This window comes from Colius striatus, chromosome 22 (assembly GCF_028858725.1).
Source record: "Colius striatus isolate bColStr4 chromosome 22, bColStr4.1.hap1, whole genome shotgun sequence".
Taxonomy (NCBI): Eukaryota; Metazoa; Chordata; class Aves; order Coliiformes; family Coliidae; genus Colius; species Colius striatus.
Window position 1 is genome coordinate 5,010,604 of NC_084780.1, and position 14,632 is coordinate 5,025,235.

Sequence of the window (14,632 nt, forward strand, 5' to 3'; positions counted from 1 at the left end):
CTGAACCAGCTGGTGGAAAAAAGAACCCACCCTCCCTCCTCTGGCAAGGTCCCGGCAGCTGCGAGCGCGTGGGCTGCAGCCACCGCACACCCCCACGCAGGAACCGTCTGTCTGGGCACTCACAGCTCGCTGGGCTTGGAGGGATTCCAGCAGCAGATGGGATGGGCTGTGGCAGGGCTTGAAATGAAAAAAATTCCCCCCCAAACAACCACAAAATCTGCCAGCAGCCCCAGCCCTGCTCTGCTCCCTGCCTGCTCGCTGCTGGAGGAGAGGCTGAGGGCAGGCAGGAGGCTGCAGGGAGCTGGGGGTCGGGCTCTGCTCCCCAGCAATGAATGACAGGACAATAGGATGCTCCAGTTGGCCCAGGGGAGGTTGAGGCTGGAGCTGAGGCAGAACTGTTTCCCTGAGAGGGGTGTCACCCCTGTGCCAGGCTGCCCAGGCTGCTGGGGGAGCGCCCAGCCCTGGAGGGACCCCAGAGCTATGGAGCTGAGGTGCTGAGGGGTCAGTGCTGGGCTGAGCAGGGTGAGGGGAGGGCTGGGACTGCAGCAGCTTCAGGGGCTTCAACAACTGAAATGGTTCTGTGATTCAAAGGGAGGCCAGAGAGCTGGATGAGGGAAGAGGAGGGAGAAGAAGGTCTGTCAGGAGGAAGGGCAGGAGCACACATGCCAACCCAGCCCCTGGGCCTGATGTGGACCCAAGCCATGGAGGGCTCAAGGAAGGTCTTGGCCCAGCCCTGCAGCGTGTGGAGCTGGAGGCAGAGGGTGTGTGGGGCCTGCAGCACAGCAGCCAACCCTGGCAATGCTGGTGCCAACCCTGGCAATGCTGGTGCCAACCCTGGCAATGCCGGTGCCAACGCCGGGGATGCCGCAGGGGCTGCAGCCCAGAGCACCACGGGCTTGGCGCAGCACCAAACCCTCCAAATGCCACAAATCATCTGCTTGTTGCTGAGCCACGTGATTGCAGAGTTCCTGGGAAGATCACCCAGGGGCTCCAGAGCACCCCAGCGCCCTTCAGCTTCCCCCTTTTTCCCGGGGCTGGGGCTGCCTCTGCCCAGAGACAGGCGAGTGCTGCACCCACCTGATTGGCCTCGGCACGACCGAAATAGCCCAAAACCCCCTGGGCAAAGAGGGCAGGAAGCACCTGGCAGAGGCTGAGCCCTGTGCTGATGTGCTGCTGCAGGCAGGAGGCTCAGCACAGCCCAGTTTCGCTTCTGTCCCTCCTCCAGCTGCAGAAGCAAAGAAGGGAGAGCCCAGAGCCTCTGCAGCAGCACCAGCCTCAGCCCTGCGCCCCTTCTCCCCCGTTCTGAGCAACCCGTCCCATTTGGAAGGGGCCCAGCTCTCTTCCCAGCTTTGGGGTGGGTAAATGAGCTTTGAGGCAAGGCCAGTAACACTGGGACTTGCAGGATCTTCTGTGGGGAGGGCAGCAATAATCCCAACCAGCAGCTTCATGCCCTAAATGCTGCTGTTGCTTCTGTGGTAACTCAGAAGGGAGAAACACCCCATTTCTGCCAAAGGGACCCCAAGAATGAAGAGCACACACAGAGAAAAAACACAACCAGACATTTGAGTCAACCAAAACATCCTCATGGGCCCAGGGAGTCTCTTCTGGGGTGGCTGTTGCCACTGGGTCACCACGTTCCTCACAGCTGATCTGGGCTTTGCACAATGAGATCAGCCACCCAAACCACCTCAGCTCCCGTGGGAAAGGGCTGACAGAGCTGCTTCAGCACAGCCTTGCCCAGAGAGCCAGGAGACAACACATCAGCACAGGGGGTGGGACCTTAAAACCTCCTGGTCTCTTTAAATAGGCATTAAAAGCCCTTCCAGACTGCTGGGAGAGTGTTTTCCTGGGAGCCAGCAGCACCCATGCTGCCCTTCCTCCCTGCAGCAGGGTTTCTCAGGGGGTACCAGCAGGTTTGAGCCCCAGAGCCCACTGCAGGCACAGCTCCTCTGTGAGGTGCTGAGAACAAAGGGCTGAGCTCTCAGCCAGGGAAATGCTTGTTTATCCAACACACCAGTCTCTCATTACACAGGACATTTGACCCAGGCTCGCTCAGACACTTCCCCATCCAACCTGAATAAAAGCAATCCCAGCAGAAAACAAGTGCAGATTTCAACAGGGTGGTTGGGCAGCAGTGGGTGAGAGAGGCTTTAGCTACTGTCAGTCCCTTCAGAGCTGGGTCCTCCATGGGCACTCTGGCTGTGCCTCCACACTCCCTTCTGTGCCCCTGAGCTGATCCCACCATGTGTTCAGGGATCTCTAGAGAGAGGCCAGCACAGGGTTACCAAGATGCTGAGGGGATGGAATATGTGTGTGAGGGGGAAAGGCTGCAGCCCTGGGGAAGAGAAGGCTGATGGGGGAACTCACCAACACTGACAAGTACCCAAAGGGTGGGTGTCAGGAGGATGGTGCCACACTTACTGCCCACTGACATGACAAGGGGTGATGGGCATGAGCTGGAACACCAACAGTTCCCCTTAAACACAAGGAAAACCTCCTTTGGTGCTGAGGTGAGGGAGCCCTGGCCCAGGCTGCCCAGGGAGGGTGTGGAGGCTCCTTCTCAGGAGGTTCCCAACCCCACCTGGACACATCCCTGTGCCCCCTGAGCCAGGGGAACCTGCTTGAGCAGGGGCTGGATGAGCTCTGCAGGGCCCTTCCAGCCCCCACCACCCTGGGATTCCATGATCCCACCATGAGAAAACACACTGAGAGCTGTGACTGAGCATCAAGGGGGCAGATAAAGATGCACCCTCCAGTTAACCCAGTTTGTACACCAAGTATCAGGATCCTCCCAGAAGAAAATGACAGTCAAAATAAAAATAGCAGCTGAGTCAGCAGCCTGAAGGCTGTTGGGGGGATCTGGCCGTGGTGGGGGGAGTGTTGACTCCTCACTAAACACTCCATGGAGTCAGAGCTGTATTTTTATCTTGGCTGCAAGCAAATTAAAATGCAGATGATCTTGGCCCTGGCTGCTGGCCCCAATGCCAGCCACAGCATGCAGCACCATGCCAGGCCAGCTGTGGCACAGGCTATACCAGCCTGGAAATGGGCCACAGCACACAGGTCCAGGCAGCCCACGCTGGCCCAGACAAGCCAGAGAGAGAGAGGAAGTCATCACCTGGCTTCAGCAAGCCTTTGAAGCTGGGTGACTCCTGAGGTAATCAGCAACTGGATGGGACACCCATTCCTCCCAACAGCCCTGTTTCACAAGCAGCAGCAATTTGTGTGTGTTTATTGAAACTAATGAAGGGATGAGTTCAAAAAGGAGTGGCTTTGACAGAGCACCAAACTCAGTCCACAAGTTGTTTTTCCTCTCAAAGGGAGTGTGTTGGGATGAAATCTGGAGGGGAAGAAGCTGCTTTGCTCCCCCCAACAAGGAGGGTGGTGGGATGAGACCTGTGCCATTCCCTTGGCATCACTGCTCCAGGAGGGTCCTGGCATGGGGAGCAGGTTGGGATGGGCCATGAGGACCTTGGCAGGCAACTCAAGCCCTCCTGACCTCCAGAAAAATGGTGGCTTGGACTAAAGGAAGCAGGAGCCAATTGAGCCAAGGCCCTTAAATCAAGTCAGCTTGGAGATGAAGGCAAATAAACACATGAGCAGGATGGCCCCATCCAAGGGAGCAGGGCTACAGCCTCCCAGCACAGCCAAAACAGGATCTCCTGTGAATCAGCCCTGGCTGCCTTGATCATGACAGGCCCAGAGCATCCTCCACATGCCTGAACATTTCCACCCTGTGATCTCTCACCCTTCCTCCTCTGCTGGCTCAGTCACCCCTGGGAGGACAGTGGGGGCAGGGAGCCTCAGCCAGGAGCCATCCCTGGGCCTCACTCCCACCACTGATCTTCTTCCCAAGGCTCCATTTACACCTTTCCCAGGGTCAGGCAGACAATCTGGTGGTTGGCTCTGTAGTACCTTCATGCCCTGGGAAGAGACAAGACTTCCACAATCCTGCACTGAATAAATCCCAAGCCAGAAGCCAGCATGGTGTGAGGACGGCAGGACACCAGCAGCCCCATTAGTCAGCCCCATTCCCAGCCTTAGTTCCTCAGGTTTAGAGTCAGCATGTTGACTAAGCAGCTTTTTGCTCAACCTCCTCCTTAACACAGCTGGATATTAAGAGTCATCCACCACTTTAACCAAGCCCACAGCATTCCCACTGTGGGATTTAGGCTGCAACCCCAACCCTCACCCTCCTTGCAGGCACACAGCACTTCCCAGCAAGAAAACAGCCTCGTTTATACTGCTACATTTTTATTAAAGTAACAAAAGCATACTTCTGTCAAAGGATCTGGATATAAAAACACTACTGTACAATTAGGAACCATCCACTCCCTCCTCCAAGTGTAGCTTACAAACTCTCTACCATTTGCACCAAATACAAAAAGCAGGTCCCGTTCAACAGTCCAGCTTGTTACAAAAAAAACACACCAAAGTGACAGGAAATCCCTCCAATACACCACCTCAAAAAACACACACACCATTCTGCTCTGCAGGAGAGTGTCTGTCAGGCTTGTGGGCAGAAGGCAACAGAGCACAGGAATTCACAGCTTTTTACATGTAACCAGCTACCAGAGAAATGCATCACACCTCGGTGTGGTTGGTTGGGAAGTGACAACCAGATACCCTGAACATCAGACTCCTCCACACCAGGGACATAAAGAACAGAGTGGTACGTGGCTGTTTTGGTTCTGGAAGTGAAGGGGGAATATTAAGAGCAATTATAGTGTATTCCTTTGGTGTGGGCTCTTCCTGAAAAGCTTTTCTGGTAAGAGGGAGGGGACAAAGTAGAGGGTGTGTGTGTGTGTGGGGAGGGGGAGGTAAATCTGAAGACTGCTTTGATCATGACAAATTACAACCCAAGGAAGTACCAGCCTTCAGGAAACTCCAGCCAAGGAGTCCAGCAAAGCAAACACTGCCCATCCTGGATGCAATTCTCATCACAGGCTTTCCATGTAAGCAGGTTAAGTGAGGACTCCAAAAAAGTAACAAAGACACCTCTTCCCTGAAAAGGGAATTTGCTTTTTGGAAGTTCCCAAGTACTCCCCTCTTGGTGAGGTCACTTATTGCACAAGTTTACCAAGGGAAAAGCCCCAGTGCTTCACTTCAGCTTCTGTTTTGCTGACACAAGAAACCGAAGTGATGCAGAGGGAAGTGATGCAACTTCAGAGCCACAGCCTGCCATTACTGTTAAAGGACAAATAACTCCCCACATGACATCTTAAAAGGTTCTAAGAATTGAGGCTGCTTTTCCAGTTCTGGGATTCACAATTTGAAGCTTACAGAATCTGCCATTTCCTTTTCCACGTTAGCACTCAGAGTTGGGAAGCTGTGCTGGCTTCTTTCACCAAGACAAAAAGCCAAGCTAAGAACTTGCAGCAGATGGGAGGCTTCCTTCCTCTCCCAGAGTGCCCATGATTTAGAAATATATTGCACAAATGTCAGAGAACTTGATTCATCAAAGGCTGGGCAAGAACAACTCTGGTTATGCCAGTCAGCTGCCAGGTCACAAAAGAGGAAGGTAAAAAAAAAACCAACAAAGTTTGCTGAGACATCTCAGAAAGTTTCATTACAACCAACAATGCCAATGCCCTACTTTTTCAATCACTTCTCCCCAGCATCCCTGGAGGAGCACCAGCTGGTTAGTAAGAAGGCAATGGACATAGAATATCCTGGTAAAGGCTCATTCCTAACAGGCAAGTGAAGTTCTTGGTCAGAGCTCAAAGTGCTGCCCCCAATTTGTAGTTACATCCACAATAGTTTAAGGGCCAAATCCTGAAAAACCCTTGGGAAAGTCTCTCTAAATATGAGTACTACTGGGACTCCAAGAGGAGTTTTGCTTGAATAGACAAGAGCACAGGACCAGGCATTAATTGTGCAAACAGTTATGTACCAGGAGATCAGAACCAAGTGATGCTCCTTACCAAGGTATCAGTGGAGACAGCTCCCAGGTACAGCCCCGTGCTGATGAACCAGAGGGGGAAGAGAAGGAAGAAGTGCTGTGACTTTAGAAGCAAAGTTAGGACACCAAAGCATTTGAGCATCCCACACACAAGGGGAAGAGACCCCCTAGTATCTGTGATTAAGAGATTGGGCCATGGGAGTTCTCACACACCAACCTCTGAAGCACAAGGTGAGTTAAATTCAGCTCCTCTGGAGAAGTGACACGGCAAGTTGTCAGCATTGGATCAGGCAACTTTTGCAAGTGAAAGGCCAGACTCTGCTCTTGGAGCACAGAGAGGCCACACATGAGCAGGTTGTGGGCTGATATCTAAGCCCCAGGCAGCAGAAAGGCTTTGTAACTCACAGCTGGTCAGTGTTGGACTGAGGGTCTGGAGTTCCCTTCTCGGTGTGTAGCAGCAGTGGGTGACAGCCAGGTACTGGGGAGCACCAGGAACAAGCAGCACTCCAGTGCCATCAGAGTAGCTGCAAGATTCATCTTGGAGACCATCTCTGCACAGCCTGACCCCCACCAAATGCATCTCTGCCTTGCTCCACTTCACAGAACATGGCCCCTTTCAGTCCAGCAGCAGGAAGGAAAGACAGGGGGGTTGGGGAAAGGCCACGCTCCCCCTCACTTTGTGCCAGGAGTGGGGCAGGGCAGAGCTGCAACACTCAAAGTGGATCCAGAAGAGACGTGCAAGAGCAAAGAAGAGGGATCCCAGGGTCCCCAGCTTCACCCAGCCCTGAGGCAAGGCTTCCCCAAACACTACATCCAGGCCCCAGAGAGATCAGATCAGCTGGGAAGTGAAGCAGTTAGCGGAGGAAAGACAGCAAGTCCTTCATCCCTTCTCCAACAGTATACTGGAGATACAGCAATACTGTTGGGTACCAGGATGGTGAGGAGGTGACAGACATCTCCCACCACCACCAGCAGCACTTCCCAGCTTGGCTCTTCTCCCTCATCCTCCATTCCAAGCTGCCCAAGCGAGCGAGTCAGCTCAAAACTGCCATCCAACACTAGTTAGGTAGATATTGGCTTCGTAATAAAAACTCCTAAGCTTGCAACAGCTTAAAGAAAAACAAAGGCACCTAGAACACCACTTCTGCTCAAAGCAGTGCCCAATGTTTCCATTTGGGATTTTCTTGGATTTTTTTTTTCTTAAAAAATATAAATATCTCTTCATCTTAAAAATAGATCCTCAGGGTGAGGTATACAGTAGCCTGGGTATTGGCAGTGTAAAGACAAGAGAAGGGTTTAACTGGAGACAGTCATGATATAATTTTTGGAAGGACTGGTGCGACCTAACATCAGCTGGTTCTTGCAGGTAAGCATCCCACAGGAGCTCACGGGCTTCATGGCTTCATACAAGACACAAATGGAGCCGTCCTCACCGATGCGGTATGAGACCTCGTAGGGGTCCACCCAGAGCGTCAGCTCACTGGGCAGGAGCTGGTAGAGCTGGGAGAGGCTGAGTCCGATGTGGCTCGCTGCTTTGCTGATAATGGGGTCCATTTTGTGATTGATCCGAATGCAGCGATAGCCAGAGCCTTTGAAGGGCTTCTCGGGAAACCAGTGGTGTTTGTAGTGCTCTGCAAAAGGGAAGGGAGAGGGGAAGAGGGGTGAGCAGGCAGCAGCTGGGAGGAGGTCGGTGTCCTGCTGCAGTCCTGAGGCTCCACACACCTCGCTGCAAGTGGAGGAAAGCGAGTCCTCCTTCAGCTGCCTCCCTCGGAGACGCTCCAGAGCAGAGAATACTCAAGTACTTGGCCATTGCTTGCTCCAAGGTGCACAAAGGCAGATCTTCAGGTCTTAGAAACCCCAGGCAGGACAGTGCCACAAGGACTGCAGTGCCAGGACCCCAACACCTTCTCACCCCAACTGCTGGGGTAGATATCATATCACCAACAAAACCCCACAGGCAGGGAGTAACATCCAGGTCATTCTCTGAGTTCAGGGGCATATAGCTACCTCTTATCTCAGCACAGTGGCAAGCAAACCATTCCTTCTTAAGGCTGATAAGATAAGGCTATGTTAGACTGGGAGGAGACCCTTGAACCACCCAGTCAGTGCTGATCCCCAGACACATCCATGGGGAGGAGAATGCCAAAACCCTACTGCCACAGGGCTGAGCACTTCTTGCCGGAGGACAGGGCATCCAGAGCAGCTTTGGATTATTCATATCAAGCTCCAGCAGGGAGAACTTCAAGATGAGCTGCTCCTGGGAGAAGGCAGGGGGAAGCTACACAAACCCCTCAGCAAGCTGGGCAGGGGACCTGCTCACCGTCAAGGGCTGAGGCAGCTGCTGCCCAGGAGCCTGCACGGACACAGCCGGGTGCCCAGGGAGGCACGGAGGTACCCACCAGCCCTCTGGGGAGCGTGGCAAGGGCACAAATAGGCATCAGGGATGTTGTGGAAGGACAGAGCTGGGTGCAGGCACCCGAGGAGGGACACCGGCCCCTCGGAGCAGCACGGAAGGGCAGCAGGGGGAGCCCGATCCCGACGGACAAGAAGAGGCCGGACACTAGTCTCGGCCCAGACCTCCCTCCCTGCCAAGCCGCTCTCCTTCCCGGCCCGGGGGCGTGAGGGGAGTGTGGGGCCCATCCCTCACCTGCCAGAGCCTCCCGCAGCGCCCCGCTGAAAACTTGCAGCATCTGCTCGCTGACGCAGCCCCGCGTCCGCAACAGGCTGGAGATGAAACCCACGGCGGCGGCGATCTCGGGCCCCATGTCGGACCGCGGCCCGCCGCGACACTGGCTCGAGCTCATGACGGATCCCGGACGGGCGGCGGCGCAGCTCCCGCGGCCCCGCAACGACAACGACGCGATCTGCGCCTCGGGCGCCGCGCCGGCCTTAAGTACTGCGGGCGGGGGGCGGCGTCACAGCAGCGGCCGCTGCCATTGGCCGAGGCGGAGCGCTGAGCCAATAGCGGCTGAGCTCGGCGCCGCGCAACGGGTGACGTCACCGCGGCCGGGACAATGGGGGCGGGGGGGGGGGGGGCGCAGTTACCGGAGGGATATTTTTGGGGCTGACCTAGGGAGGAGGAGGAGGAGGAGGAGGAGGGGGAGGAAGGGGCCGAGGCTCGGCTCGGCTCGGCTCGGCTCGGCTCGGCTCGGCTCGGCTCGGCTCGGCTCGGCTCACCCCGGCTCTCCGCGCCCTCCCGCCCCAGGGCAGAGCCCCCCCGAGGCTGCGGCATCCGCGGGCGCCGGGTGTCGCGGGGGGTCGGGGACCCCTGGCAGCTGCCCGGTGTGACCCGCGGGATGTGGCGGCCGTGGGGCGGGTGGAGGGGGGGCAGAGAAAGGGCGGCGGAAAACCCCCCTCCTGATGCCGCATGGAGACGGGTGCCCCGCGGCTGCTCCCCGGTTCCTGCGTGCCCCGGTTCCCCCCAGCCTGGTCCCCACGCAGCCCAGCCTCCCCCCCAGCCCCAGAGCTGGCGAGTCACTTCCACTAAAGAACACAGTGCCTCGGGAGGGTGATGCCAAGGCTCATCCCTGACAAGCCACTGGCAAGTCACCGTTGAAACTGTGAGGGGCTGAAGGAAGGAGCCTGTGCAAGGGGAAGAGTGCTCCCTGTGGTCCCAGGAGCATCGGCCCAGCACAAGCACTGGGTGCTGGGTTGGTGTCTGGGCATTTCTGCTCACCTGGAACGACAAGGATTGGTCACACGGCGACAGTCACCCCAATGTCCAGCCCTTTCCATTCCCCTGGCTTCAAACAGGGCTCCCTACACATGGGGCTTCTATTCCTACAGGTTTCCATCACTAAATTTCCATCCCCAGGACACATCACAGATCTTTGTTTTCTGGACAAGGCCCAGTCCTTTCCAGAGATCCCTGGAGTGTGCAGGGAGAACTTGCCACACTGTCCCAGAGAAGTGCAGGAGATGAGGGGGAACACAGCCACCGCTTTCACCTCCGTATCTGAGGTGGGAAGTGGAGACAGACACCCCAGGCCTTGCTCCAGCTTGGCTTTTGGCTGGAGGAAGAGAGGGATGCAGGAGGAGGTGGCTACAGCACAGAAGACATGTCCGATCACGGAGCAGAGAGAGCAAGCCAAGGCAAGCACGGAGCACATCCAAATGTCCTCAGTTGCCTCTGTCCAAGCCCAGCAAGAGGGGAGAGGAGAACCGGTGCAAGCAGTGCAGGGCCCTGATGCTTAGTGAGATGCAGGCAGCACCTTAAAGCCACTACAAAACAGGGAGCTGCACCAGCTGGCCCAGCTGCCAGCCACGCTGCCCAGGATAAAGGCACTCGCTCAGCTCCTGCTGAAACTGGCCCGCAGCTAAAGCAACAGTAGGAGGCCAAGCTCTTTTCTTGCCTTTGCTTTGATCAACCATGAGAGAGTTAGTATCAAAACAGGATGGGATTTCTGAATGAATATTCCCTGGCAGAGAACAGGGATTGTTTAGAGCCATTGTCTCACAGCCCCAGATGCCTCCCTTGGCGTGCACCGAGGGAGGATCTGAAGCCACAGCGGCACAAACGCCTTCTCCTCCTATGGCTTAGGCCTCATTTGGCATCTCCACAAGCAGTGGGTGCAGCTGGAGAAAACCGAGGCAGGGAATGAGCTCATGTGGCTTTGCCTGTGCCCGAGGAGCAGCCCCGCGGAGGCTGCGCCCCGGCCGGTTCCCACAGTGCCGCTCCCGTCGCTGGCACAGCGCTGGGGCCGCGCCACTCCCCGATAAGGAGCAGCGTGTGCCCGCTGCACACAGCCTGCCAGCACACAGCCTGCCAGCACAGCTCCATCTTATCAGGGCTCTTATAAAACTGCTCAGGGTCCTGGCTCACTTGGGCATTGCTCCTGGCAAGGGGAGCGTGGCCATGCTGTCCCTCAGAAGAGGGGTTTTCATGCAGCGGGTCAATGGGGGGCTTTCCAGCACCTCAAAACTCCAATGATTTCCCCTTAACATAAGGGTGTAGCAGGAATTTTTGGGGCCTTAATGCATCCAGAGTCTGCAGCTCATTTTATTCACACCTCTGCCATTCCACACTGTGCATGGGATTTCACATGAGACAATGGCCATGTAGCCATGTATAACCAACAAACCAGAGCACAGAGTAAGAAAACAGCTCTTGAAATCATACAAGAGGAGGAGATAACATACTGTCCGAGCAGAGGTCTGTACTGACCCCGTTTCATCTTCTGCACAGCTTAAAGAAAGCGCTTTGGGCAGCAGGAGCAGAAGTAGGGTCAAGCTAGCAAGAAGATAGAGCCAAGGGGTCCCCAAGTCCTCCCCTCCCCACTCCATCTGCCACTCCATTCATCTGCAGGGCACAAGGAATCAAGCAAATCTCTTGCTATAAACCAGATTTGCCTTTGTAAGCTTTGAAATAAACCCAAGGATTAAAGTCTAAGGATTTTGTGGGGTTTTTTTTAAGTCAGCAACACACATGAAAGAGCACATGGGTGCATGTGAACCCCAGAGCACAGCCCAATGCAAGGGGAGGTTATATCTCCTGTAGCAGCAGCCAGAGGCCCCTGGAAGTGGCTGTGTAAATACAGAACGTGAGCCTCTCCACGCACAGCTCCACTGCTTTAAACACACCTGGACTGGCAGCCAGCACACACACTCCCAGCACAAGGGTACATAGTCAGCAGAAAGTCAGGAGGCAAGCAAAACCATGCTGGTAGAAGGTATCTTGATACAAAGATCTCAGTTAAAGTCAAAGCAAAACTCCTCTAGTGTAGTAAAGCCCAGGAGGCCTGAGCAGGGCTTGCTGAGAGTAGGGCAAAGGGCTTGTTTCTCCCACCAGACAGAAAGATCACATTGAAAAGTACTTGGATGGTACCATCCAGTCCTGAATCACTGGACTGTAATTGTAGCAAGAGGCCTTCTGTCCTCCAGCCTGCCAAGAATAGCACTAATAGCAAGTGGGGGTTATTTGCCATTAGGGCTAACAGTGTGCTTTAAGTGCTGCTGATGATCTAACCTTGGCAAGCAGGTTCCCTTGGTCCTCCCTGCCCCATGAGTGGCTGAAATAAGTGGTGGCACCATTCTCCAAATTCAGATCTTCCACTTATTCTTCATCATTACCTTTCTCCAGGCTGCCTTCAACACAGCTCAGGGCCTTTGCCTTGTGTTTGCTCATATGGTCAGACACAGGCCTTGGTCTCTGCAATCAGATTGTCTTCGTTAAGCCCTTCCAATAGGAGATTTCCTGTGCAGCTCGAGGACCTCTAAGCGGGTTACGTGCCCACAGTTTCTGGCCCTGTTACAAGGAGGCTGCAGTCTTAAAGACAAGCCATAAGCCTCAATACATGCTTCCAAATTGCTATGAGGAGTTACAGGGTAAACAAACAATTAGAAAATAAAATTCACTTTAAAAAAGAGAAGTTAGAGCTGGTTTTAATGCTGTTCTGGCTAGATTAGTTTAGCTGGAAATGACTGGCAGCATTTAGATTTCAATTAAAAATACCTCAACAGACCCAATACACTTCTCCATAGCAATGTGCCAGGCTGGATCTGTAACTGGTTTGACAGGAATTAGAAGTTCAGATAGGCTTTCAAAGGCTCTGGCCCTCTTTATCCAAATGAGGTTAAAAACCAGTTGAGCTGGAAATTTTACAGTAAAAAAGGGAACATTTGGCTTTCAATCAAGGGTTAAAACTCAGCAGTGACAGGCCAAGCAGCTCACATGGACTTGTTCAAGAGTCAGCAACTCAAAGTGTTTTATGTACCCCTAAAATTCAACTGTTCCCACCCTGCTCTTTATTCTTTGGAGGGCTCACACCACCAGTTTTAATTCACTGGGCTGAAGTTCATAAGGCATGAGACCCCAAACCCAATTTCAAGCTGCCCTTGAATACCATTAGAGTCATCTGCCACTCAGCCAGCCCCAGTGTGAATCCACACCCCCTGATATCAGCAGTAAAATAGTTACACAGAATTAACATTCAAATCCTCCTGGCCCACAGATTGCCACATGAACCTGTCACTTCTCCTTGGCTGGGTCCCTCACAATCACCCCAGCATCTGAGAAGGATGCTGACGTTATCTCTTGTAGCTTTGGGAAGCCAAGGGCTGGATTGCTTTAGAAGAAAACAAGAAGAGATCTCTGGTAACAGTTCTGAACTGTACAAATAATGGATGTGTTGGCCTGGTTCACATCTCATTGACACAGACAATGGTGAGGGCAGTGCCAGCAGCCACCTGGTTGCTGACACCAGTTAAGCACAGACACTGGGAATTTAAAGGGGAAAGAAAAAGCCCAGGGGTAAGCTGGGCTAGAATGTTTAATCACAGCTGTAATTGGTAACCTGGGTCTGACCCCAGAAACAGGCCTAGCAGGCAGGGTAAACAATAAAGCAAGAGTCTTAAGCCCAGCCTACACTTAGGGCTAATAAGGCCTTTCAAAACACACAGTTGTGAAATAAGACTGTGACTGAACCCGTGTGAAATGCGACTGGGGGGGAGAGGGAAGGACCTGGACAGAAAACAAAGCCTTTTTAACCTGTTAGTTGCCAGGCCAGGCCACGTCTAACAGCACGGATTGATTTCAGACCACAGTCAGGACTGCACGTAGCATCTCCCGGGCAGGCCAAGCTGCCAGAAGCTTATCATCCTGCATGACTCCATGGAGCTGGCCTTCCCTAAGCACTTCACCCCCTATTTTGGTGCCTTTTGTCAGCTTGGTCCTTTGTTTGGCCTGTAACCTGACTCCCCACCAGCTCCCCGGGCCTGGGAGTTGTGGACATGTCAGGACACATTTTGGGCATGTCCAGGCAGTTTTGTTTGTCGACTATAAAGGACCTTTAAAGGTTCTCCTCTGTTTCTGGATGTGGGCTGGGAGCTGGATGCTTTCCCCCACAGCACCTGAACACGGTAGCCCTTGTAGCCCCAGCCCAGGGCTTTGGCTAAGGACTGCACAGTTTCCAGGAGCTGTCTTTCACAGAACAACCTCCCTCTGATCCACTTTCCTTACTCCATGCCATGTTTCCTCATGGAAAACAACTTATCTGACCCCTGGCACATCTGTTCACAAGTATTTTAGGAAGCAAACATCGTTGTACTCAAGGGAGTCCCAAGCAGAAAGAGTTACATGGTCTTCAAGCTCCTTAGGACTCTGGAGACTCCAACAACACTCCAGTTGCCTTTAGTGCACCCTGGGTCTTTCTCCTTGGCCTCACTAGCTTCTTGCTGAACCCAAGCTGACAATGCCTTGTGTAAGACATTTGTTCAGAGCTCAATGTTCTCAGCCAGAGATGAAGCCTCTCGGTTCCATTCCAGGCTGCCTGGCTGGGGGAGGCGTGGAGGTGACCTCACACTGATTTCAGAGATGGTTTCCTGTTCTTTACATTTGGTTATTGTTGGGTTTTTTTTTCTTCCACATCCTCTTTGCAGGATGCAACTGCCACCACCTACCTCTGTTCCTGTGGAACAAAGCTTGAGAGGGTTGAAAAGCAGACAACAGAAAAGGTCCCAGGGCAGAAAGCAGACCCAGGGCAGCGTGGGGATGGTGGTGTTTGTACAGTCAGGACCAGAGAAAGTTGCCAGCTGTACAGCCTGGAACAGGCTTGTTAGTTTATGAGATAAAAAGAGTGCAGAGCCTTGTTTTTATCTCACAAATGGAACAAGGAGCAGAAGGACTCTGGGAGGGAGGCACTGCAGTAAGATGTGGCCCTGGACAGCCTCTCCTGCTCCACCCCTTCTGCCCTTCACCAGCCCTTGGTTGATAACATCTCCCCCTGCTCCTCA

At 53.9% G+C, this 14,632-nt stretch overlaps 1 protein-coding gene across 2 annotated transcripts; it reads right to left on the reverse strand.

The window, feature by feature from the left end:
• Nucleotides 1-4,237: 4,237 nt before the first annotated feature.
• BTG2 (BTG anti-proliferation factor 2) lies at nucleotides 4,238-8,753 on the reverse strand. Of its 2 annotated transcripts, none has more exons than XM_062013725.1 (2): nucleotides 8,550-8,753; nucleotides 4,238-7,533 (listed from the first exon to the last, which is right to left on the reverse strand). In XM_062013725.1, the coding sequence occupies exons 1-2, from the start codon at nucleotides 8,704-8,706 to the stop codon at nucleotides 7,199-7,201; spliced, it is 492 nt and encodes a 163-aa protein (XP_061869709.1). In that variant the 5' UTR covers nucleotides 8,707-8,753; the 3' UTR covers nucleotides 4,238-7,198. The 2 variants fall into 2 exon arrangements, with proteins under 2 accessions (XP_061869709.1, XP_061869708.1); XM_062013724.1 differs by lacking the exon at nucleotides 8,550-8,753 and adding an exon at nucleotides 7,625-8,536.
• Between the last annotated feature and the right edge of the window lie 5,879 nt (nucleotides 8,754-14,632).